The sequence below is a fragment of the Protopterus annectens genome, chromosome 14.part0 (assembly GCF_019279795.1).
Source record: "Protopterus annectens isolate FY-2018-M chromosome 14.part0, PAN1.0, whole genome shotgun sequence".
Taxonomy (NCBI): domain Eukaryota; kingdom Metazoa; phylum Chordata; order Ceratodontiformes; family Protopteridae; genus Protopterus; species Protopterus annectens.
In genome coordinates this window covers 170,855,864-170,881,376 of record NC_056748.1, presented here as the reverse complement: position 1 = coordinate 170,881,376, position 25,513 = coordinate 170,855,864, and the positions used below count along the sequence as shown (strand labels likewise).

The following is a 25,513-nucleotide window of genomic DNA, read 5'->3' as shown; positions in this document are numbered from 1 at the left end:
TGAGTAGCTGGGGACTCTGTCCCACAGGTTGAAGATAAAATGAAGTTAACTACTTCAGATAAAGAAGTTATGTACTCACCAGTAACATTCAATCTGAGTAGTTATACTTCATTTTTCTTCAACTGTCCCATCCTCCTTCCCCCAACCTTCTCGTGTTTATGATCATTTTATGGTTTCTTTCTAGTTTGAGTTGCTGGTTAGTATTGGTTTGCAGCAAATTTGATCTGAGGGAAGGCAGTAGATGGCAGTGTATAATGGGTAAGTGGGAGGAGCTTGGAGCTCGGAGCAGATGCTTGTAAAGTTGCCGGCTCGGATCCGATATGGATCCGAATGCCCACAGGTTGAAGAAAAATGAAGTATAACTACTCAGATGGAACGTTATGGTGAGTACATAACTTCTTTTTCCTGTTCAGACTTAATTGCTTAGTTGAACCATGTTCTTTGAGTTGAATCTGTAGTGCAAGAAATGTGTGAACATTTTACGTATTTTCCTAATTATTTTAATTTAAAGTTGGCTGTTTAAGCCAAATACAAACCTGCTAATACTGTTAAACTTCTCTTTTCATCCATTACATTGCAGAGGATTGTGCAGACAGCGTTTTGTGGATAGCAATGGCAGGATCGCACCAGATATGGGCTCTCATGCTACAAGACGCAAAGCTTCCCAAAGGAAGGTGAGTGAATCTATCAGTCGTAAAAATGAAATGCAGATAAAAGTGTGGAAATCACATACTGGATGCCAGGTATGAGATGGAATCGTAATTTGAAATGGCATACTAATGAAAATTAGCATTGCACAAAGTGATGGATGTCTTAAAATGAGCGCGTAGTTGTAGTTAATGCAAGACACTGTTAGCAAGATCATGATGCGTAAATGAGGATCCCTCCTACCACATAAGCAAATGCAACAGTCACAAGTATCTCTTCTGCTGTCTTGGTATTTTACCATGCTGTAGAAACTCCTCTGGCTAAAGGATCCCAACAAAAAGTGTAATTTATTAAAAAAAAAAAAAAAAAAAACATAGCGTTTGCATAAAGTTGCCTCTTCTGAAACTCCCCGGACCAGATTGCTTACAAGCTAACTAGAGGACATAGTTTTCTTACCTGGTCCTTATGAATATTTCTTGTTTTATTGTTCCCCTGGTATGTCCTTCCCCAGTCAAGTCTGATTACAGACTAGTGACTTGCAGAAATAAATTGCAGTTTTTATTGGTATCTTTGAGCCCAATTAATTTTTCATTCAGACTTTACTGAGAAAGCTGTCTTGCCTTTTCCCTGTTTGAGCTACTACTGTATCCCCCTGTTGCAGACATTTCCTTTGCAACAGCTGTATGTTGTTGTATAACATAATAATATAGAGGACTGCTGTTGGATCGCTAGTTGTTACCAGTTTATTTTGTGTTTGAAAAATGGATTCTAAGAAACTGAGTGTTACGTTTTTGGAATCTGTTTTAAGAAAATGTAACAAACTGTACTTGTGATTGGATATAATATCGTTCTGTGGAATGCTTAGGAAATTAAAACATAAGTATTGTACAAACATATGACTTCATCAGACTGAAATTCAATAAATTTTATTTATGTGATCTTAAATTTGTGAATTTAGGTATTAATGACATATTTATATGAGTACATCTGATTGTGATGTTTATATTTTTATTTGATTAGTGTTTTTATCATATTATCAAAGTAAAGTGAATTTCAGTCTGATGAAATCTTTGGTAGGTGTGGATGAAAGCACTGACTTTTAGTTAATACATTCATTTATTTGTAACAAAGTATTATTTAATTGTTTACTTTATTTACTTTTGGTTATTCTGTTATGAAGTGCTCCACTCATGTTGAGTGAGGTTTGCTGGTTTACATGGGGAGGTTTACATTCCCCATTATATTACCAGTTAGAAACTCAGTCCATTTATTTACCTTTCTTGGGCTGGATGTGTAGAATCACTGGGTTTGAGAAGGCCCAGACTGATTGTGGCTCATCCCCCCCCACACACACACACACAACTGCTCAGCCAACCCACAAATCCACACATTTAATCCCTGTGCTCTTCTGCCATTGTTTAATGACATCACAGACCTGCTTAAAGCCACAGCTACATATTGGGACAATTTGCAGACATTCACCCAGCCTATACCACCCGTCACAGTAGTATTAATGCTCTCCTCCCTAGTCGCTTATTCTCAGTCACTTGACATTGTCTTTCCCACTCAATCACTCTATGACTGCCCAGTAAATGTTCACCTTTCTTTCCTTTTGCACTACTGCCCTCCTTTCCCTTTCAATCTATAAACTCACCTCTTCCTTAACGAACTTGAGTATCATTTATTTTAAACAACCTTACTCCTAATTCATTTTTACTCTTGAATTCATACCACCCTTTCTATGTTCTACCTTCTCACCTTATTCTTATTCATACTCAGTACTACGAATTCTTGTCTGTGATTCCCAGCTCTGTCTTGCTGTTAACCAGTTTGCTCACTATTCACTTAGATTCCCAGCTGTATCAATATCACTTCTTATCCAACGCACACACTACCCTTATCACTCTTAACTTTATATAACATCACTCTAACTGTCACAGATCTTTGTGTCTACCGTTATAACTTCATTGTCTCCCCATCTCATCACAAGTAAATATGCTCTTCACCAGCTTAACTTTTCCACTACTACTGCTTTCTCTCATCACAAACCATCAAATCACTTTTAGACCTGTAAGACCAGCTTTTATTTAAAGACAAAAATACAGTATTCTCTTTGCATAAGTCTAGAAATGCAGACATATTAAAGCAGGCCTTTACATTTTACATGCAGATTCAGTGAATGGACTTTCAATCAGTGAAAATAACCTTCACACAAGAATACTGGTAAGAACAGAATGTGCAGCGCATTGACTACAAACAGATCTTATTTACATGGTATGAAGCTTGGCAACCAAGGTGAAAGAGGCGTGTAGAAACTTACAGGGTTTTGGTATTAGGAGATACCTCAAACACAGTTAATTCATTTAGACTCATACAGTGAAAGTCATTGTAGTGCAATCCAGAGACGTTTGGTACAGATACTCGAGAGTGAGTGCAGAAGTCAGGTCAAATGTCCAGCATTCCAGAATATTAATTATATTATTCAGAAGGAAAGGAAAATGAGTGCAGAAGCTGTGGACATAATAGCATTCTGAGTACAGAATTTAGGGATAGTATAATGAGTGCAGAACTATGGCAATTATAATTCAGTCTATTTCAGTTTACCAGCACTGTTATTGAAGACAGTAAAATTTGACATTCCGAGCACAGAATTTACTGACAGTATAAAGAGTGCAGATGCTATAGACATTAAGATTTGATTTGGATATTGTTGACATCTACCTCCACTGTACATAGTAAAACATTGTTAACCAAGCTACAGTGTATGCAGACTTTTATTCTGAAAGGTACAAGAAGATCTGGTACATAAAGGAGAGACTGGCATCTGTTCAGCACAGTTCTGGTTAATTAAAAAATAAAGACATTCATTCCAGCCTCATTATCATTTCTTCCACCAGTATTCTACATTACTGTCATTTCTTACAACACCCAGAATTTCCTCCCCGTACTATAAGCCTCAATTTAAACCATTCTCTCCAAAACTCTTCACCAGAATTTGCTCCACAGCAGCTCACTTACTCTTTACTTTAAATGCAAAATGTTAACCTGTCCTGACTACCACCCCAGAACAGAGCAAAATAAGAATTACAATTATAAACAACTTCACTCCCTCCAAAATTATTGAACAATTAAACAGTGTGGTGACAAACATGCTAACCCAGGCCCTCCTTCCATTTCTGCCTCCTATCACCCACATCACCTCTGGTCACCTCTAATAATTCCAAACACCTCTACTTTACCTCAGTAAGTGTATGTAGCATTTATAATAAAATCAAAATCACTAAACTGCATACCTGGATTTCTTATTATGCACCATATATAGTTGCCCTTATTGGATCATGACTAAAACGTCATGTAAAAGACCATGGAATTCTTCCCCCATGATAAAGCATTATTAGAGCTGACAAGCTAAACAAAAAAGTTAGAAAGGTAACTATTGTCAACCCTAACATGTATAAAGCTTCTACTCTTACAAAAACTCTGTCTAGATTCAATAATGCAGAGCTACTTACCTCTTACATAAAATTAAATGACCATGAGCTCCTTGGTGTAACTATTCTGTATATCCCCCCTGCAAACAATACATCCACCCTTGAATGCATCCTGTACCAGATCTCAGACAGTATTACCAATGAAACGGTCATCCTAGGTGGTTTCAGTATGAAATTGGAGGCCTTTTAAGTTCTAACTTTCCTTCTTCTATCATCAACCTTCATGGCTTCAAACAGTTTATTAGTTCCCCTACTCAATAACAAATCCCAGGACACTAGTGCCACTCTTAACTGGCTTCTGGTCTCTGATTCTTGCAGCTACACTGCATCAGGAACCCTTCCTGAATCTCTCAGTGATCACTGTCCCTACATGTGCTATCAGATGTATTACTCATCATGCCAAACAACAAGTATTCTGTCTCCCAGACAATTTAGAAAAGATTGCACAACATGCCTTTAATCCTGTTGAAAACTGTCTTTGTAACCACCAACTCCTTCTTAATCCAACAAAAAACAAACTCCTTTTATTTTCCACCAAATGCCTTACCTATGAGAACAATAACTTTAAGATCACATCTCTAAGCAATCCACCAATAGAAGTAGTGCCCTATACAAAATTGCTGGGGTTTACAATAGATGACAACCTCAAATATGAGCTCCACAAACAGCAAAATTAAAAAAAAAAAATCACAAAAAATAGGAATGCTATATAGTGCTACCAAATTCCATACTGCATTCAACCATCCACTCTTGCTGAATTCAGTTACTTCCCTCTCTGTCGTATGGTTTTCCCATCTTGACTAATCTCCAGGCCACCCTAAAATTTAAACTAGAACAGTGTTAAAATAAGGTACCTAGATTTGTAGCTCATACAAGTCACAGAATACATCACTGTTCTGCACTAAAAACTGTAAATTGGCTAAAAATATCCCACCAACTAAATTATACCCAACTTCTTTTAATACACAGCATTCTTTTTAATACCACTTCCTGCCCAGCTGTAAGTACAGTTCTCCACCACTACCTCCAGAAATCATCACCTGACAAAAATCTACTTGACCTCTATAAGCCTTACAAAAACTGAGGTCAAAGTGTGTACAGGCACTATGTAATAAAACTGTGGCATAGGATCCCTGCAGCAGTCAGGGCAATACGTAATATTGATGTATTTAAAGTGAGACTAAAGAATTTCTCTCCAACCCCTGGCTTTGCACTTTCTGCTCTCCTGGCTAAAATGTCCGCTCCTTTTCCTCCAATACCTGTATAGATCCTGTCTGTCCTTTCCCTTGTTTTTATTTCTGTTACTCTTATTTCCCTTTATTCTTATTCTTGTTTTTACTAATTATTTCTCCTGCCATCCATATATACCCCACTTATTACCTCTAACAAATAGATTTTTCTAACCCTCCTTCTTATCCACTGTTTGAACTTTCCACTCTGACATTTAACTTATGAGTGAATAATAAACTTATAACATCAAAACGTTTCACTGCTACATGATATTGCACTTACCTTGTTTTACTAATGGTATATTTGTATATATATGGATCTACTTCATTTGATCGACAGACCATTTGATCGAAACGCATTTGGTCGAAATCTCATTTGATCGAAAACCAGTATTCAAGGCATAAAACTGGGATTTGTGCCCCTCCTCAATGTAGTGCGACCCTGGAGTTGATATATATATAGTTAGGGGTGTGTGAGGGGCACAGACCCCCATATTGGGGGGTGTGGGGGGCAAAGCCCCCCACCTATTTTCATTTAAAAGAATAAAATAAAACAAAAAGTACACATTTTAAATGAAAATAGGTGGGGGGCTGTGCCCCCCACACACCCCCAACTATATATATATATATATCAACTCCAGGGTCTCATTACAATAGGAAGGTGGACAAATCCCAGTTTTATGCCTTGAATACTTTTTCGATCAAATGAGATTTCAACCAAATGAGTTTCGATCACATGGTCTGTAGATCAAATGAAGTAGATCCATATATATATATATATATATATATATATATATATATATATATATATATATATATGGGCTCTCATGACAATCTCTAAATACTGAAATGTCGAATTTCCGTATTCCGAAACTGAATAGTGGAAAGTGTAGTTATGCGAAACTGCACTTTGCCGAATGCGGAAATGTCGAATCTGCTGTCGTGGTGTCATGTTCATGACATTCGGTGCAGTTTGTGGATTAAGCTAGGGATTCAGGTCATTGGTGTTTATGTTAAGGGTACTGGGAAGGGATTTTAGTGTGTGAGTGTGTGTGTAGTGGTGGTTTTTGTGTGTTTTGTGTGTTGTGTGTTTGTGTGTTTAGTGCGACCTCAGAGTTAGTATATATAAGTAGGGGAGTGTGGGGGGCTTGCCCCCCACATGGGTGGTGCAGGGGGGGTGGCCCCCTGCTTATAGGTAGGATAGGTGTGTTATGTTATGTTTGTGTGTGTTGTTTTGTTTGTTGTAGTGTAGTTAGGGAGGTGTATGTGTGTGCGTGTGTGTATTATGTGATATATACGTGTGAGTGTGTGTGTGTATTTCTCGCTGTAATTTTGTTTTGTGCCCTGGATGACTAAGAGAGCAGACAATACTATTTGAGCTGGATGTGACCAACAGCGAAGACAGTAGGCAAGCACATTGACATGAGTGTGATAAAGTATAGTGTGCATTTTTCATGAAATATAGTGATGGAAAAGGAAAACAGAGAAGCTCAGAAAACAAAAAAAGTCTACCCATTATGTCAAAACTTGTGATTAAAGCAAACCACAAGTAATATTTTAGTGAATCTAAAATCTAGATGTCTTAAAACTAGACAATTTCTGAGTTGTATGTAATGCTGCACTATGTACTAGTAATGGCACACAGTGAGGGAGGAGAGAGAGAGTCAGGTGCTTACAACGTGTAACTTATTTAGATATACAAAATACACCACTCATTTTAACTATCAGCATTGAGCTGACATATCGGGACGGATGGTATCTGCTAAACAAATGTAGCACATAAATGTTATTAGGAGAGCTGGATATCATCAACTTAATACAGTGCAGTCGGTAATATTAGGTATACAATATTAAAATACACCAAAGAATGATTTGCAAGGAACAGGGAAAAAAATAAGACAAAATCAGAGGGATTTGAGAAGTATGGAGAGTATGGACAGCTGGCAGAAGTGAAGTGTAGCACTAACATGTTTACAAGCTGGTAGATACTTTGCTCTTCCACAGCTTCTGTTCATAAGTCTGGTAAAATCAAATTCTAAAAGCTTTTAAAATCTGTTTTACCTTCTGCCACTTCTCTTTTATGGCCAGCAGTTTTCCATGTCACTCCCTAATTTGAGACAGGATCTTAACAGCACTTGATTGTCCTTAACAAACTTTTGTTAAGCACCCTCATACTCAGGTGCTGTTAAGATCAGGTCTTGCACTAAGGATGCACTTAACGTAGAGAGTTACGATAGGGTCTCCAGTCGTAACCATATTATTATGTGTTGGTAAAGAACACATAATTGGTTATGATTGGTAAGACCCGATCAGAACTCTTTATAGTGCATGGAGTTGTATCGAGTCCACACAGCCAGTTACGAAAGAAGAAAAAAAAAAAAACTGCACAAAGTGTTTTAATGTCTTTGAAATCTGATAAAGAGCTTAGCAAGTGCTTTCACATAGATAAAAAGTAAATATAGTTGGAGAAAACCGTTTTTAAATTCTGCTCTAATTTAGTTAAATTAAGTTACTTACAGACTAATATCTGTAAACTTATGCACAGAAAAAAAATATGAGGCAAGGTATTCATGGACGACTGAGAATGAAGGAATGCCCCTTCCATGAAACCTGACTGCAGTAGCACTTAGGAACTTAAGGGGTGTGTAAGAATTGTTGCACATCTCTGAAAGCACTATTATAGTCAGGTGTCGTGCTACAGTAGTGCTTTACAGGTTTTATTTTTTTTATTTTGTAGCATGGTGATGACACTCCTTGCACTGCATGTTTATTTTTTTCTGATTTCAGAGCGTAATTGCAGTGCGCCATACACCGTAAAGGAGTTGTCACATGTCACATTCTGTATGCCTTATGCCCCCACTGGGTATGGATGGCCTCACACCTTAGCTTGACAACACTCAGGATATTAAGGTAGGTTCATAGGTGTGTACTAGGCTAATGGCCCTGGAGCCTTTACAAGCCTAGCCCTTAGAAATGACCCGGCATTGTGCCACCCGACGTTAGTGCCCAGTGCCTCTATCAAGTAGAGCCACTGGAGTGATCCCCAGGGTGAACTTTCTTTTACCCATCCACTCATCAAGATTTCTCTTGAAGAGGGACAGCGAGGTGCTCTGCTTGAAATGTATGGGAAGTCTGTTCCAGAGCATGGGCAGTCTCTGGGTGGGGAAACTGTCCCTCCAGCATGTTCTGTTGATTGTGGTAATGAGGTTGAGGTCTCTGGAGCATGTGGTGCGGAGGGATTGGGATTTCTTTAGATGTAGCATGTCTAACAGAACTGGGTCAGACATGGCTTTGTAAGTCAAGCAAAGATCACCTCTAAGTAGGCAATATGAGACAGAGAATAGCTCGTGCCTTTTGAGTCTGTCCATGTAGGACATGTGTTTAAGGCCTAGGATCCTCTTCGTGAGGTACTTCTGTGGCCTCTCTAGCTGTTGTAGGTGTCTAGTGAGGTACATGCCAAATGGGGCATTATACTCAATGATTGGTCTAATGAGGGAAGAGTAGAGAGAGACAATGACCTCTTTCTTCCTGGATGCAAAACCCTTGGTAATGAGATGTGCCACACAGAAGGACTTTTTGACCACAGTGGCAGTGTGGTGGTCAAAGGAGAGGTTGCTGTCAACCTGCGTCTCCAGATCTCTTATATAATGCCTTCAGTGTTCAATGAGCTCCCATCGATGTGGTAATTAGTGGAACTGAGTTTTTACCAAAGGGGATGACAACTTATTTTTTGGTATTAAGCTTAAGGCCATATTTTCGACACCAGTCATTGAACTCAGTGAGGCCTTTCTGTAGGATGTCTGCATCACTTGATGAGTTAATAATGGCTCCCAGCTTGCAGTCATCTGCGATCCTGGTCAGCCAGAGTCCCTTTGTGTTGGCCTGGACTTCTGAGAAGTAGATGCGGAACAGGACCGATCCCTGTGGGACTCCACAAGTAACTGGTCGGCAGTCTGATATAGGGGTCAATGCCAAGTTTGGTGAGTTTATCAATAATTCCTGAGTGAGGAATGGTATCAAAGGCCTTGGCCAGATCGAGGTAGGCTGTATGCACTGCCTTACCTTCATCCAGTGACTCAAAGAAGTTGACCAGGTTGAGTAGGCATGATCTTCCTTTCACAAAGCCAAATTGCCTGGGCTCTAGAGTTTGGATATTGCCTATATATTTGTTAATCAGGTTCATGATGATGCGCTCCATAGCTTTACATATCAGACTCGTCAGGCTAATGGGGTGATAATTCCTAGGGTCTGTAGTTTCTCCCCCTTTATGGAGAGGGATGAAGATACTGATTCCCATGTCTTTCAGCCAGCTGTTTAACAAGGACATCTTATTTATCCTCAGAGGCTAGGGGACCCTGGAAGCTCTTGTTTATGATATGGATAGTAAGATGCATGTCATGAAAATGTTAGCCCCTTTATTTTTATGTACAGGTCAGGTATGTTTTTTTCACCACAGGAGAAATCATGAGCAGTAATGTATGAAGAGTTAAAGGAATTTATCTGGGAAGGGAAGAGGGCAAGTGTTAATTGAGATAAGCTGATCCTTCCAATAAAACAAGGTGGTTTAGGATTACCTGATTTGAAGAGATATTTTAGAGCTACACAGTTAAGGCTCTTATACACAACACAAGCAGAAAGCTGTAATTCAAAGTGGAAAGGGATGATAATGAAGCAGAGGAGAAGTTTGAGAAATAAGGAGAGAGAGGGATTTTGGATGCAGATCTTTAAGGAGAATAATAACCACCATACAGAATATTATATTCATAAAGTAAAGTAACAAGGTATTCTCAGAACTAAACCAACACAAAAATGGAGAAAGGAAATTCTGCCAGTAGGGATGACTGCAGTAAGGGGGCACAGAGAATAGGCAAGAGGGTCTGGAATTTTCTGGAGAAAACTGGCAAAGGAAGCAAAGTACTGGGAGAAAATAAAGAGCATGGGATGAGGCCTAGTTCTTTAAGGTTGTCTCCCCTATCAGGGGCTGATATCTGAGTACAGGCAAAAAAAGGGATGGGGGGTTGTATGTGAAAGACCTGCTCTGGTAGAGTTTTAAGTTGGATCTAGAACAGAAGCTGCTCTTAAAAAAAGGATAATTATTAGAGTATAAAAAATACTGTATGATAACTATGATAACTATAAGAATCAAGCAGAAGACACTAGAAAATATTGGGAAGAGAGACTGGAAAAGCAGTTTACAAGGGAAAAATGGAAGGACATGTGTGAGACTCCCAGTTATGCAACAGAGTTGAAAAGGTTTAGGATTTTTTCTTGGAATTGCTTGCACAAGTATTTTATACCTCAAGCAGATTTTAAAGAAAGTTTCCTTAAGTACACAGCAAATGCTGGAGGAGTGATGGGGAAGGAAAAAGGTAACTGAGTACATATGTTTTGAGAGTGTAATAATTTGGCAGATTTTAAAAATTTCTTATAGACTACTCTGTCAGAAATACTGAGTGAGTAAATGGGTGTAACTACGGAAACCCATACTACCTGTCTCAGTGTACTACAGTCCCTCACCGTTCAACCCAGTTGGCGCAGTGGTGCAGCGGTACCATTGTCACCTCATAGCAAGAGGTTCTGTGGTTCAATTCTTAGCTGGAGTGCCTTCTGTGTGGAGTCTGCATGTCCTCCCTGCGTTTGTGTGGGTTTTCTCCAAGTATTCCGGTTTCATCCCACGTTACAAAGAAATGCATCTGGAGCATTTCTCCCTGGGCCTCTGCTGAAAAGTGGCTTTGTTCCAAGTCAGACTTTCCCAGTAAACAAATGTTAAATAAATAAATAAAAATAAACTCAATTTGATATTCATGGGGAATTTCAACTACCCCTATATAGACTGGCAATCCTACACAAGCTCAGCGATTCCTAAACTTTGTTAATATCAAAATCCTGGTCTAGTGACAATCTATGGATCTCTGAAATGGTTCTTTTAAGCTGGGATACAGGATATGAACTGTGTAGATATATAAGGTCCTGATAAGTTTAATTATGTTGTCTGCCAAAAAATTACTAGAAAATAGAAATCAAAATATAAACCAACTGTATTTGAAGTGTTGAGTATTATAGAATAGAAAGAAGAACTGAAGTGTAATCTTTAGAAAAGGGAAGGAGCTAATTACATAGAAATAAATGGAAATTGTGGGAATGTTACATGCAGAATAATGTTCAGGAGAAGGAAGAGAAGTGAGGTTTAAGGGAAGGCAGGAGTTGAGCAATATATGTAATATCGGACTGATGACAGTTATAAAGAAAGAAAACATATGATGTTTAGAATAGTGTGTGTTGTACCTTTAAGATGCATTTCAAGGACAGCACATACATATAAATAGCAAGCACATGCTAGCTTCAGTGCCATTTTGAGAGCGCATCCAGAGAGTGAACATGTATGGGTGTAATAGCAAGTTTGGTTATAAGTTTATCTAAGTTAATCTTATTAGGCCTCAATTCTGATGTGTTTATACATAATAAAGCTGCTTGAACAGAACTCACGAATGCTCATCTGTTTTATCCTGACTGGACAAGCGACATGGTGTCAGAACTGATATTCCAGAGACTGCTTTTCAGAGCTATGAGGTGCAGAGTTAACAATGAAGGTAAACTAAGAGAACAGAGTACGAAAAATGGCAGAAATGAACTAAAGGTAATAAAAACTTGCATGAATGATTTATTTATTAAAAAGATAAAACAGAGCATTACAAGGGTACAAAACGCATTATTAAACACGCAAGAGGCATGAAAAAGTTTATTAATTAAACTAGATTTTTAAAATTAAAATATTTGATAAAATGATTATTAGAAAAGCACATAAAGGGGTTTGGAATTACCTCGGAATTGCAAAACGAGCATGTTTAGAGTAAAACGAGCACAAGACTAGTATAATGGGCATGAAAAAAGATTAAACAAGCAAAACAAATATAATGAAGGGCAGAAAGTGCACATTAAGCATAAATAATGCAAGGCAACTGCATGTGTTTTGGCAAAGTACTGTGTTCTGGCGTAAACTACAGTTTTGCATTGATTGAAGCTATTAAGGGCATAAGTTGAGTTATCTGAAGCATCTCAAAGTGTGTAAAAGTGCTTACAGTGTGTGCTTATTCCTGGGCATTTATTCCGAAGAGTTTATTGTGTGCAAAGTGCAACTATTTCATGAAGTGCAGTTAAAATACAGCCATTTTGAAAAGTTTCTTGTGCTGGGTGTGTCTATTCGCAGAGTGCCACAATTACAGAGTGTTTCTTGCACTGTACAGAGTTATTTGGCAAAGTACAGCCATTATGGGAAAGTTTCAGTGTGCTGTGTGCTGTTAATTCGCATGCATTTACTTCAAAATATTTTTTACTTTGAGCTTCTTCTGCCAGTTTATTTGCAAAGTACAGTTATTTTGAAATGTTTCATACACTGATGATTTCTTATAGTACAGTGATTTCAAGAGTATTCTTGTGCCCGGGAGACTTATTTCACAAAGTTCAGTTATACAGAGGCTTGTTGTACCATTGGGCATAGTTACAAGTACTGGCATATGTATATGTGTGTGTGTTCATGCATACTTACAAAAGCCTTCACTGGTATGTGTTAATATGGCAGATGGATTTCACAAACCATCACCACTTGTATTTGATCAGAATATTGCAGAGAATTGGAGAATATTTGAGAAAGAGTATGATATTTTTATACAAGTAGTACCAGGGCATCCATTTTGCTAAATCTAGCTGGGTCAGAGGCCATTGAAAGGCAGCATTCATTTGTGTGTGCACCAGCAGTATATGAGGGAGAAAGTGAAAATTGTCACATTGTTGTACAGGCTGAATCAAAGGAAGGCCCCAAGTGTTTGAAACACAAATTCAGGGAAATGTGTAACCCCCAGACAAATGTTACATTAGAGAGGCATTTGTTTTATACAAGAGATCAAAAATTAGGGGAAACGTTTGCAGCTTATATTATTGACCTGAGAAACAAAACTAAAATATGTAGGTTTGGTGATTTAAAAGATGAGTTAGTAAAGGACAGGCTTGTGTGTGCTATTAATAGTGGTGCAGTAAGAAAGATTTTGCTTCGTGACAGTGATTTAATGCTGAGCAAAGCTATTGAGAATTGTCAAATTCATGAAGTCACACAGAGGCACACAAGTATGCTTGCAAGTGATAAGAGCATGGTTTCAGCAGCCTCCAGAGCAAATGTAGACAGCATGCAACACGTGGCTAGCAGAAGCAGGCCCAAGCATATCTCACCTGCTGTCCCTGCAGGCTTCCCTGGTAAAACCCATAGTTTTCCAGCAAGTTCTAAGAAAAGGGCATGCTCAGTGCAGTACAAGGGTATGTCAGCAAAACCCAAATCAAGCTTTATTGTTAATTGTTGCAACTATTGTGCCAATCATGAGTCTAAAAGAGAAAAATGCTTAGCATTTCTTCAGCAATGCCACAAGTGTAAAAAATGAAACCATTTTCAAATTTTTGAGAATCAAGTAAACCTCACATAGTTGTAAAAAAAAGGTCACTTAAAAAAGCAAGTTGATCATAGAGAGAGCTGCAACTCTACTTTTTTCATAGGTGGTGCATCAGTAATCAGTGAAAAGGTTGATGCAGTAAATTTGCTGGCAAAGACCGAAATGTTTTGTATTGTTCAGATCAATGGTAAATCCACTGAGCTCAAAGTAGACACTGGTTCAAAGTGTAATGTTATGTCAGAAGACACATTTGCTATGATGAGAGCTGGTGAGCAACTTAATGTGGCCAGTTGTGCGAAACTTGCTGCTTATGGAGGTGAAGAGATTCAGACCGAAGGCTAGGAACTGTTACAGCTTACTATTTTATGTAGTCCGAAGACCTGTGCCATCATTATTGGGTCTCAGAGACAGTTTGAGAATTAATCGGTTTTCCTTTAGCAAAGACGTTCATCATTTAAGCGCAGATCCTAGTTCCAATTTTATTGAAGCTATTTTCTCAGAGTATGCTGATGTTTCTGATGACAAGTTAGGCAAACTTCCAGTTGTGTATTCTATGAAGTTAGACCCAGAGGTCAGTCCAGTGGTCAGACCAGCAAGAAAAGTTCCGATAGCTATGCAGAATAAAATCAAACCTCAGTTGGATAAAATGGTGCAACAAGGTGTAATTTGTCCAGTTACAGAACCAACTGAATGGGTGTCGTCCATGGTGGCAGACCACAAAAAAGTCTCAGACAAAATCAGAATATGCATTGATCCAAGAGATTTGAACAAAGCATTAAAGAGATCACATCATTCCATGCATACAGTCGAGGAAGTTGCAGCCCTAATACAGAATGCCACTGTTTTTTCTGAATTGGATGCAAAAAGTTCATTTTGGCAAGTGATGTTTGATCGCAAATTTTCACTGCTTTCTACTAGTAGTACCCCATTTGGAAGATATACATTTGGAATAAATTCTGCAAGTGATGTCTTTCAGCGTGCAGTGGAGCAATTTTTTTCAGGTTATTCTTGTCTCATAATAGTAGATGATTTATTGGTTGGTGGCAGCGGTGAAGCAGAGCATGACAGAAACCTTAAGAATATTCTAGACAGAGCATGTGAAGTGAACTTAAAGCTCAGTCCTCTGACATGCAAATTGAGACTACCAGAAGTTACTTATGTAGGTCATTTATTTACCAGCACTGGTTTGCGACCAGACCCATCCAAGCACACAGCCATTCTTGAGATGAGAGCACCAGATAATGTTCAAGCTCTACAACATTTTCTTGGCATGGTGAACTATTTATGCAAGTTTATATCAGACTTCAGTGAGTTGACAATTCCTTTGAGAGAGCTGATGTGCAAAAATGTTACATGGTCTCGTTTGGAATAGCACCAAAGAGTAAGACCTTAAGCAGAAAATTGCCACCCAACCTAAATTAAAATAATATGATGTCACTAAACCAGTAACTCTTTCCTGTGATGCCTCAAAATTTGGTCTTGGTGCAGTTATTCTTCAAGAAGGCAGACCAGTAGCCTATGCATCTAGAACTCTTGCCCAAACTGAAATGTAATTTGCTCAAATTGAGAAAGAACTTTTGGCAATAGTGTTTGCATGTTCAGAATTTCATGATTATATTTATGGTTGAATTATTCAGATTGAAACTGATCATCAACCTCTAGTTACTATTCTAAAGAAGCCTATGCATTCAGCTCCAGCAAGATTACAAAGAATGATGCTCAAATTGCAAAAGTACAACTTCAAAATGGTCTATACAAAAGGCAAACTTCTTTATCTGGCTGATATCTTATCCAGATTGCCAGATCACCCAGAAATACAACGGAACAGCTTAATGCAGAGAATTTTGACTTTGAGGTTATGGAAGTGCATAATTTTTCTACCACAAGACATGATTAGCTGAGAGATCATACAAAGACTGATCCAATTTTGCAAAAGCTCAACCACTACATTAATGTTGGATGGCTGTCAAAGCAATCTAGTGTACCACCTGAAGTGCAAACTTATTTTCCTTGCAGAGATGAAATGTTGATGGAAGATGGCATTATTTTCAAATGGCCTAAAATTGTTGTTCCTGCTTCCTTACAACATGAATATATCCAGATTTTTAATCGTGGTCACCCAGGTTCCGAATCTACCAAAAGAAGGGTGAGAGGACTAGTATTTTGGCCTTCTCTAGTAAAAGACATTAATAAAGTACTTTCTTCTTGTTCAGTATGCAATAGTACTAAACCACATTTGCAAAAAGAACCCCTTCAGCTAAGTCAAGTTCCTGAACTACCTTGGTCAACAGTAACCACTGATATATTCTAGTGGAACAATCAGCATTACTTAGTGTTGGTAAATTCTTATTCAAACTGGTTTGAGATTGATTTACTACCGAACCTAACATCCACTGCTGTTATCACCAAGTTAAAACGTCATTTCTCAGTCCATGGTAGTCCACACAAAGTTATTTCTGACAATGGTACCCAATTTACCAGTCAGTTGTTGCAGAAATGTACAAGAGAATGGGACTTTGTACATGTTACTAGTAATCCAGAATATCCACAGTGAAATGGACTAGCTGAACATGCAGTACAGAGTGCAAAGCAATTACTGGAGAAGTTAAAACCTGACAATACCAATGTCTTTTTGAATTTACTCAGTCTCAGAAACATAACCTGTGACAATATACTTAGCTCACCTGCTCAGAAATGTCTAGGTAGGCAAACCAGAACAACATTGCCTATCAATTCCAGTTTGTTGAGGTCTAAAGCTATGAGCAACACAACAATCAGAGCCCACCTATTCAAACATATTTCTTTCCAGAAGTCCAGTTATGATAAATCAAGCAGATTTCTTCATCCATTGAAAGAAAGAGAGTCAGTGAGGATACAAACTGCGAAAGGTTTTGACCGGATTGGTCAACTAACAAGTTTATGTGCTGAACCGAGATCCTACTTCGTAGAATCTGAGGGTGTGGAGTACAGGAGAAATCACAGACATGCTCCTGTCTCAGAATCGATATTGCATTGTTCCTGTGTTATATACTCTAGATCTCAGAGCAATCCAGACGGTGTTCCTGTTGCAGAACATATCTTAACTTCTTCCATTCCTGATGCCACCAAAGTTGAACGTTCATCGGAGCCAGTCCCAGTTTCTAGACCTAATTTTAATTTCTATGTCACATGACTTGGTTGTATTTCCAGACTTGGTGTGAAATACACAGCAGCCTGGACATAATTGTCTATATGTATTTAGTTCTGTATAATTGTATGACAAAGAATTATTTGTATCAGTTGCATGTCAGTCAATGTTGTCAGTATTGCATGACTAATTTCTCAAAGAAGGAGGATGTAGAATAGTGTGTGTGTGTGTGTGTGTGTGTGTATACCTTTAATAAGCATTTCTAGGACAGCACGTGCTAGCTCCAGTGACATTTTGACAGTGCAGGCAGAGTGAGCATGTATGAGTGTAATAGCTAGTTTGTCTATAAGTTTATCTAAGTTAACGTTATTAAGCCTCGATTCTGATGTGTTTATACTTATTAAAGCTGCTTGAACAGAACCCATGAATGCTCTTCTGTTTTATCCTGACTGGATGAGCGACATGATGTATAATGTGTGTAAATGTAAAAAAGTTTGTTTGTTTTCTTTTCTTTTAATGTATGTTTTGCTACATCGTAATTGATAATTTAATAAAGGTACTAAAAAAGACCGGGAGACCCAGCATCAGGAAGTATTACATCTGTAAATGAAGAAAGAATCTCTGACTGGTACCAGTCCAATGGGCATCAGCCTTTACAATTAAATATTCCCCTTGTTTTATCTTACCTTGCATAACTTTTCTCAAATGGACTTTCTTACTCTTCCATTAAATACCCATCTTGGCTATCTTTGCCTGCCCGTCTTTGCAGCCCCTCTATTTTCTCACCCCAGAGTGAAACAGTTTCTTTGTAGGTATCATTCACATAACCCCACCCAGGAGGGTTCACTTTCCAATCCTACGACCTAAATTTTGTTCTGGAAAAACTTACCCTACCTCCCTTTGAGCCAGCAGTCAACTCAGAAATCAAATTTATCACCCGAAAAACTGCCCTATTAGTGGCCATCACTTCAGCCAGGAAGTTTTATGAGCTGCAGAAGCACACGTACAAGGAATCCTTTCTCAGGTTTCACAAGGATGGTCTCCCTGAGAGCCAAGCCTTCCTTTATGCCAAAACTATTTATGGAAATTTCACTTACCCAGACTCAGCATTTGCCTGTCGTCTTCCCTGATGCACAGAACACAGGAAGGAGAGCCCCTCATTCCTTAGTCAGATGTGCACAGGCAGCTCAGGCTGTATCTGTACAAGACTAAAGAGCTTCAGCAAATCTCACCAGCTGTTTTGTAGCTTTTGCATCCAACAAACAAGGAGAAGCTGTTAGCAAACAAACTTTTTTTTTTAAATGGATTTCTAACTGCTTTGCTCTTTGTTATAAGCACCATGACAAAAGGGTGCCTGACCTCATCAGGACACATTCCATCAGAGCCACAGCAGCATACGGACACATTCCACCAGTGCTACTGAAGCATCCGGATACATTCCACTAGAGCCACTGCAGCATCAGGACACATTCCACCAGAGCCACTGCAGTATCAGGACACATTCCACCAGAGCCACTGCAGCATCCAGACATGTTCCACCAAAGCCGCTGCAGCATCAGGACTCATTCCACTTAAGCCACTTCACCATCAGGACACATTCCACCAGAGCCACTGCTGTATCCGGACATGTTCCACCAAGCCATTGCAGCATCTGGACACATACCACCAGAGCCACTGCAGGATCCGGACACATTCCACCAGAGCCACTGCAGCATCTGGACACATTCCAACAGAGCTGCTGCAGCTACCACTGCATTCATCAAGGGAGTATCCTCACAGTCTGGGAGGCAGCCACCTGGTCGTCAGTGCACATTTTCTCTAAACACTACAATCTGTCCTCTGTTTCTAGAGCTGAAGCTGACTAAGCCTCAACAGTCCTGCAATGACTTTTCCCCATTATAAGATTCTTTTCAACAACCTCCCTCTTTCTATATCTTTGGGAACCCTGCCAAGTGTTGTTACTACAACATGAGGCACAATAAACATATGTGGATGTCTAAGGGTCTTCACTGTTGCACTGAACCGCTCCTTCACACTGCCCCCTCTATACCTTGCTATGAGTTAAGGGTGGGTACCCACCTCTTCACTGTTAGGTTCCTTCCCCTACAGCTAGCTGATTACCTGTATGCCCTGTAGTATCTCCCATTGGGAACAGTATGGATACTTCTTGCTCCCCTCCAGGCTCAAGGAGAGTGGGTTCATGCAGGGGGGACTAAGAAAGACTTGAAGAAATAGTGCTGGTTGAAGACCCTTTATCCACTGACATCTTCACATTGGAGAAGAGGGTGTCTGCCGGGCCTAGAAGGGGGGAAAAAAATCTCTGGCATTCAGCCCAATCAAGGGGTTCCAGGACAGTAAATCTCAAGTGTTATACCTACAACAACAAAGACACTTGAACATCAACAGTTATGGTAAGTATACACAACTGTACGTTCCTTTTACCCTAAAAAGAAAGATATTGGATGGAATTTAAAATCAATGCAGATCAAGTTTAGTATGTTCGTCTGCACTAAGCTGTCTGAGTTCTGTTTAACTGTAACTCCACATTCAGAAACCATGTTCCATATGATCCCTCACTGATAATTCATTCACTGAAGCCACCTTATCTGCCCTCATTCAGCTGTTGCCTCCATCATCCAGCTCCTACTGGGGTGTAGGGCAGAGGGACTGACCACCCGATGAGCTTGCTGTACAATCTTGTAAGCATATTTACTCAAAATGTATTTTACTTATTTATTTGTAAACATGTTTACTCAAAATGTATTTTACTTATTTATTTGCTTTTGTTTCCATGAAATGCTATCTGGGAACTAAAGTGCTCATTTTCAGTGGAGGCCTACCCATAAAAAAGGGGTGTTCTCCCAATTTGGTTTACCACAGTGGATACTTTAAAAAAAGTTTAAAAAAAATCTTTTTTCCTTGGGGGCGGGAAAGGTTTCCCCCAAAAAAAGATTTTAAATTTGTTTCTAGGTTTCTGTTAACCCCTTTAACATTCCCAATTGAGGATAAAGGGCCTTTCCTTTTTAAGTTTAAAAGTGGCTGGAATACTGAGGCCCTTGGTTTTTCCTTTTACAATAATCCCGGGGGCCCCTTTAAAAGGCCCGAGGGCTTTGCAGAAAACTAGAAGACCGGGAAATATTTTACCCCCTTAAAAATTTTGAAATCTTAAAAATGAAGGGCGGGGTAAAAAAGAAATTTTGCCATTACCTTTAAGGAAAAGGGGGATCTAGTTTAACACCCAGCAGGGGGTTACCTTGGAGATCCCCAAAAATGCCCCAACCTAAAAAAATTTTGTTGATAACATGCAATTAATTTATTGAAATTAAAAACCCCCTTTTGTTTCCCTGTAAAAAAATTTCCCCACCATTTCCAAATTGTTTCAAACGAAAAATTAATAATAAAAAAATTTTGGGTTATTAGCTGCCTTTATTAGTTTGTTTGAAAAGTTTTTGAAACGAATGGCTCTTCCTTTTTAAAATTCCAATTTATAAAACTTTTTAAAGGTATTTTCCCCCCAAGAAAATCAAATATGCTTGTTTCCGTGAATCCCTATTTTGGAACAAAATTCCCCCCCTTTTTTTTCTTGAAGTTTCCCCTTTTTTAAATTTTTAACAGTCAGTGGTTTTACAAATTTTCCTTTTATTCAAAAATTCCCAAAGGTAACCGACCCCCATTTTGTTCCCTGTTTTTTATTTTGTTTTTATAGTTCTTCTTTTTATACTCCTTTAGTAAATTAAAAAGGTTCCTAAAGCCAAATGATTTTTCAAAAAAAGTTTCTCACGGGGGAGGGTCCTAGAAGGAATTTTTGAAAATTACCCTGAATTGCCTATTTATTAAAAGGTTTTTTAAAAATGTTATAATTTGTGTTTTTTTTTTTTTTTGTGTTTTTTTTAATCATAACCCCCAAGATTTAACAAACACCTAACTCATGTTTTCCATCAAACAATTTTTATTTCGATTGTCCAGGGGCTTATTCCGATTAATTTGTGAAGGAAATTTTTTTATTTAATTTACCAATTGACGGGGTTATTCATTGGCGTAATTTTTTGGGGGGGAGAAAGGGGTATTTTATCGGGGGGGTTTGGGTTTGGGGGTATTCCCCTATAGTAAAAGGTTTTTATTTATTTTTTTATTTACCTTGTTGCGGGTTGTTCCTTATTGTCCTTTTTCCCCCCAGGTGTTTTTTTCTTGGGGAAAGGCCCGGGCTTTTTTTTTCCCCTTTTTTTTTTAAAGGGGGGGGGAACTGAGTAAATTTGTTTTGGGTCTCCGGGGTCTGAGAACGGAAAATTAAGATTTCCCCTTTAAAAAGGTTTCGGGGGGAAAAAGGAGCAAAATTGGGGGTTTAAGTTTAACTAAACAGCGGCTTTAAAAAATGCTTCTAATGAAATCTAAAAGGGGGGAAAGGGTTTAAATAAAAAAAGGGGGGAAAATAATTTGTGAGTTCCCGGGATTAAATGCTTTGGGGGAACGTTCCGGGTGGTAATCCCCAAGGGTTATATTAAATTTTTCCCAATGTGGCTTTTTTTAAATGATTAATTTAATGCAAAAAAAAATGATTTTGGGGGGGGGAAAATTTACTGGAAATAAATGGGGGGCAACAAAACTGTAAAAAAAAAGGGGGAAAAAAAAAAATCCCAAAAAAAAGTTTTGAAAAGGGGGAAAAACTAAAGTTGTTTTATAATATTTTGCCCCTGGGTTTTCCCCCAGGGGTAAAATTTTTCTTTTCTTTTTTTATAATTTTATTTGAATTAAAAATTTCCCCTATGTAAAAAATTATTTTATGAAATTAAAAGTTTTAAGTTTAAAAAAAAAAAGTGTTGGGGTTTTTAAAACAATGAAAAAATTTGAATCTTTGAAAATTTTATCCAAAAAAAATTTTTTAAATAGATTTTACGGGAGGTTGGAAATTTTTTTTTTTGAATAAATGAAAAAAACTTAAAGGGGAAAGGTAAAAAAGGAAAAAAATTTTGGTATCTTTAAAACTATTTTTAAAAAATGAAAAGGGGGATTTTTAAAAAAAAAAAATTAAAAAATAAGATTTTTTTGGCGTTAAAATGGGAGCCAAAAAAAAATCATCTGGCTTTTAGGGATGAAGGGGAAAAGGATTTTTAAAGAAAAAAAAAAAAAAAAAAAATAAATTTTTCGTTTATTTTTACAAAAAAAAAAAAAACCCTTTAAATTAAAAAAAATAATTTAAAAAAATAAAATTAAAAATGAAATTTGTTAAAAAAAAAGAAATAATTTTTAAATTTTAAACATTTAAAAGAAAAAAAAAGAGGACATGTAATAAAAAACTAAAAAAAAACAACTGAAAAAACTTAAGAAATAAAAATTTTAAAATTAAAAGGGAATTGCCCACGGGAGGGGTTAAATTAATTATAAATACAGATTGGAGAAATTTTTTAGAATTAAATAAATTAGGGGGGGTAAAAAAAAATATTAATCCAAAAATTTTTTAAAAAAGTAAGTAAAAGTGAGAAATTGTCTACTTACAATGAGTTTATGGGAAAAAATTTAGTCCTCCCATCAAGAAAAGTCCCCCTTTTTAAGAAAAATACTTATATTCCTCAGATTCTTTTCCCTTAGGAAATTTATTTTCCCTTAATCCATTTTTCTTATCGTTTACAATATTTGTTTGAATTTTAGTCATTTTTTGGTTTCTTATGAAAAATTTTTAAAAATTTTTTTAAATTTATTACCAATTGAAAAGTAACAACATTGTTCTTACTTGGGTTTTCTCCCGGCCTGAAAAATACCCTCCAGTCAGAAAGGTAACAAATTAAAAAAAATTTAAAAAAAAAAAATTAACTTAAAAAATTTGGGGATAAAAATTTTATAAAAAATAAAATTAAAATAAATTTAAAAAATTTTACTAAACGTTTTTAAAAAAAGAAAATAAATTTTGTTAATGAGGGGGTTAATTAAAAAAAAATTAAGTTTTTTGGATGTTTATTCATTTAAATCCTAAAATTTTTGGGGTTTTTAAAAATTATTTTAAAAAAAATTATAAAATTTTGTTTTGTAAAAAAAATTAAAGAAAAATTGAATAAAGGGTTTTAAAATGAAAAAAATAAAAGAATCATAAAAAGGGAGTGAAAAGTATAATTTGATTTTAAATCTCTTAGTAAAGCAAAATTGAAGCAAATTTCCCCAAAAGAAAAATTCACCAGAATTTTTTTATGAAAAATTAAGTAAAAAATAAGGGGCAGACTTTTGAAATTAGTGGCAAAATTTTTGGTTTGAAAATAAGGATAAAAAAAATTTAAGTTTAAAGGAATAATGGGGTTCTTTAAAAAGGAAAAATTAATTTTTAGTCTAAAATTTATGAAAACTAGAATTCCTGGCGTTGTTAAAAAATTTGTCTTTTTTTGAAAAAAGAAGTTATTTAAAAAAAAATTTTTTTGTTTAATTTTTTTTTTGGGGAAAAAAAGCTTTTTAAGGACAGGGGGTTATAGGCTATTGAAGGGCCTTTTTAAGTAATTTATAATTTTGTAAAAGTATAGTTGAATTTTTTTAATACCCCCACCCAAGGGGTTGGGGCTTAGATGAATTTAATCCCCAACTACCTTTTTTTAAACATTCAAAAAATGTTCTTTTTAATAATTAAAACTTTAAAATGTGAAGTGTGGGAATATTTTTAGTGTCCTGTTTGAAGGAAATTTTATTAAGGGGGTACCCTAATTTGATTTAAAATTGACAAGTTATTATTTTCTTGGTTTCCCCTTAAGGATTGTTTTAAATAGTAATTAGGGAATAGAAAGGGATTTAGATTGATGGCCTGCTGGTCTTATCCCCTTTTTTAAAATGTTGGGCTTTATTTGTGAATTTTATTGAAGGGGGGGAATCTAAATTTCTAAAGTGCAAGAAGGGGGTTTAAACTTCTTTTTTTCCATGAGCCTTTATAACAGGGGTTTAAAAAGTGCCTTTATTTATCAATGGGGAAAATTAAAGGTGGCCCTTGGCCCCCAGGCCCTTTAAACCCTTGGGGGACTTGGGGTTTTTTTTTTGGTTTGATAAAGAGCTTTTTTTGTTAGGGTTGTTCATTTCTATTTTCATTTGGTTACTAATAAAGGGTTGGGGGCCCTGGTAATGACATCATTTGGGATTCAATTTTACCTTTTTTGCATTGTTTGCAAATTTTTCCAAATTTAAATTTTGTAAATTTGAAAAGTTAAAAAACCCGGGGGGCCTAGTGACCCCCCCCCCGGGTCGGTTCGGGTTTTTTAATACCCATTGCAGTTTTTGGGGAAGTTCAACCCTTTACAATGAAGGGGTTTCTTCTTTGCTTTTTATGAATCCTGAATGGGAAATTTGAAAAACCTTTGTTCTTTGGGTTTGTCATTTTTCCCTATAGGTTGGGTCACTTTTGTTAAGATTTCAAAATTCCCTTAAAAGGGAATCAAAATGGGGGTTTGGAGGTCACCTAAGTCTTTATTTATGAGGTCTTTAATGATACATTTCATGGTCTTACAGATGAGGCTGGACAGGCTTATGGGTCTGTAATTCCCTGGGTCTGTTGTGGAGGGAATAACTGTTGTGGTTCTCCATTTCACAGGAACAAAGCCTGTGGTTAGTTATGATTAGAAAAAGAGGTACTTGCTTAGTGGTGATGCCAGTTGGGGTTCATGTTTTTAACCCGTTTAGAAGACAGCTTGGGATGTCATTTTAACCACAGAGGCTGGCTATTTTTGCCTTGGACAAAGCTTTGAGGACCTGCTCTTCAGATATGTATGGTGGGGGGTGGAGATTGGAGGAAGATTTGTTATAAGGTAGAACGGTATGAGGGAGTGAAATTTTCACCAAACCTGTCCACTAGCAGGTTTGCTATCTTTGTGAGTTCAGTGTGCGTGATACCATTGGCCACTAGTTCTGCACATGCTTGGGTCCTGTCCTTTAGCTTACTTACATAGCTGTAAAAAAGCCTTATGGTTATCCTTGGCTGTACATGCTAAGTTTCTCTCAAAGGAGTACTTGGAGGATTTGACAAGTTGTCTTATTTGCATGTTGAGGCTGAGGAGGGTGCTTTTCCATTGTTGGGGCATTGCCTTTGTTTTCTTGGACAGCAACTTTTTGCATTTACTGTAACGTTTGTTGATTCTGGATGTCCACAATGGCAGCTTGTTTTTTACTTGAAGCTCTGGCTTTGACTCTTTCTGGTATGGCCAAGTTTGTACACTTATGCACGTGATAGTGCAGGGCTTTAGTGTAAGCTTCAGCAAAGTTACCACTTCCAGCTTGGGGTGGGGCTTGGAATGCATTTATACCTTCACCTAGGAAGGTGTTTATGGTTCCCATGAAATATGAGGAAGAATTATTGTCAATAGTATTTGCATTTATATAGGGATCCAAATTAAATTTGGTTAAAAGAGGGATATTATGTGTTAAGGAACAAGAAGGAGGTTAGGATTGATTAATCGTATTGTTTACGCAGCATCATTGAATTTATACAAAGTGTTGACTTAGTTAAAGGAAACTAATAAAGAACTGCATTAATAATGAAATAAAAGTATAAAGAAATTTTGGACAAGGTGAATAACCTATAAAGAGGAAATGGATATTTCAGTGAGGAAATGAAAGAAT

General features: G+C 37.2%; 1 protein-coding gene across 1 annotated transcript in view; it reads left to right on the top strand.

Moving 5' to 3' along the window:
- The window catches only part of NHLRC2 (NHL repeat containing 2), a 2,274,872-nt gene that overhangs the window by 1,128,692 nt on the left and 1,120,667 nt on the right, over nucleotides 1–25,513 (top strand). Inside the window, exon 6 of the mRNA XM_044055938.1 lies at nucleotides 581–674. Coding sequence (XP_043911873.1) covers nucleotides 581–674 — 94 coding nt within the window. The remainder of the gene's footprint in view (nucleotides 1–580; nucleotides 675–25,513) is intronic.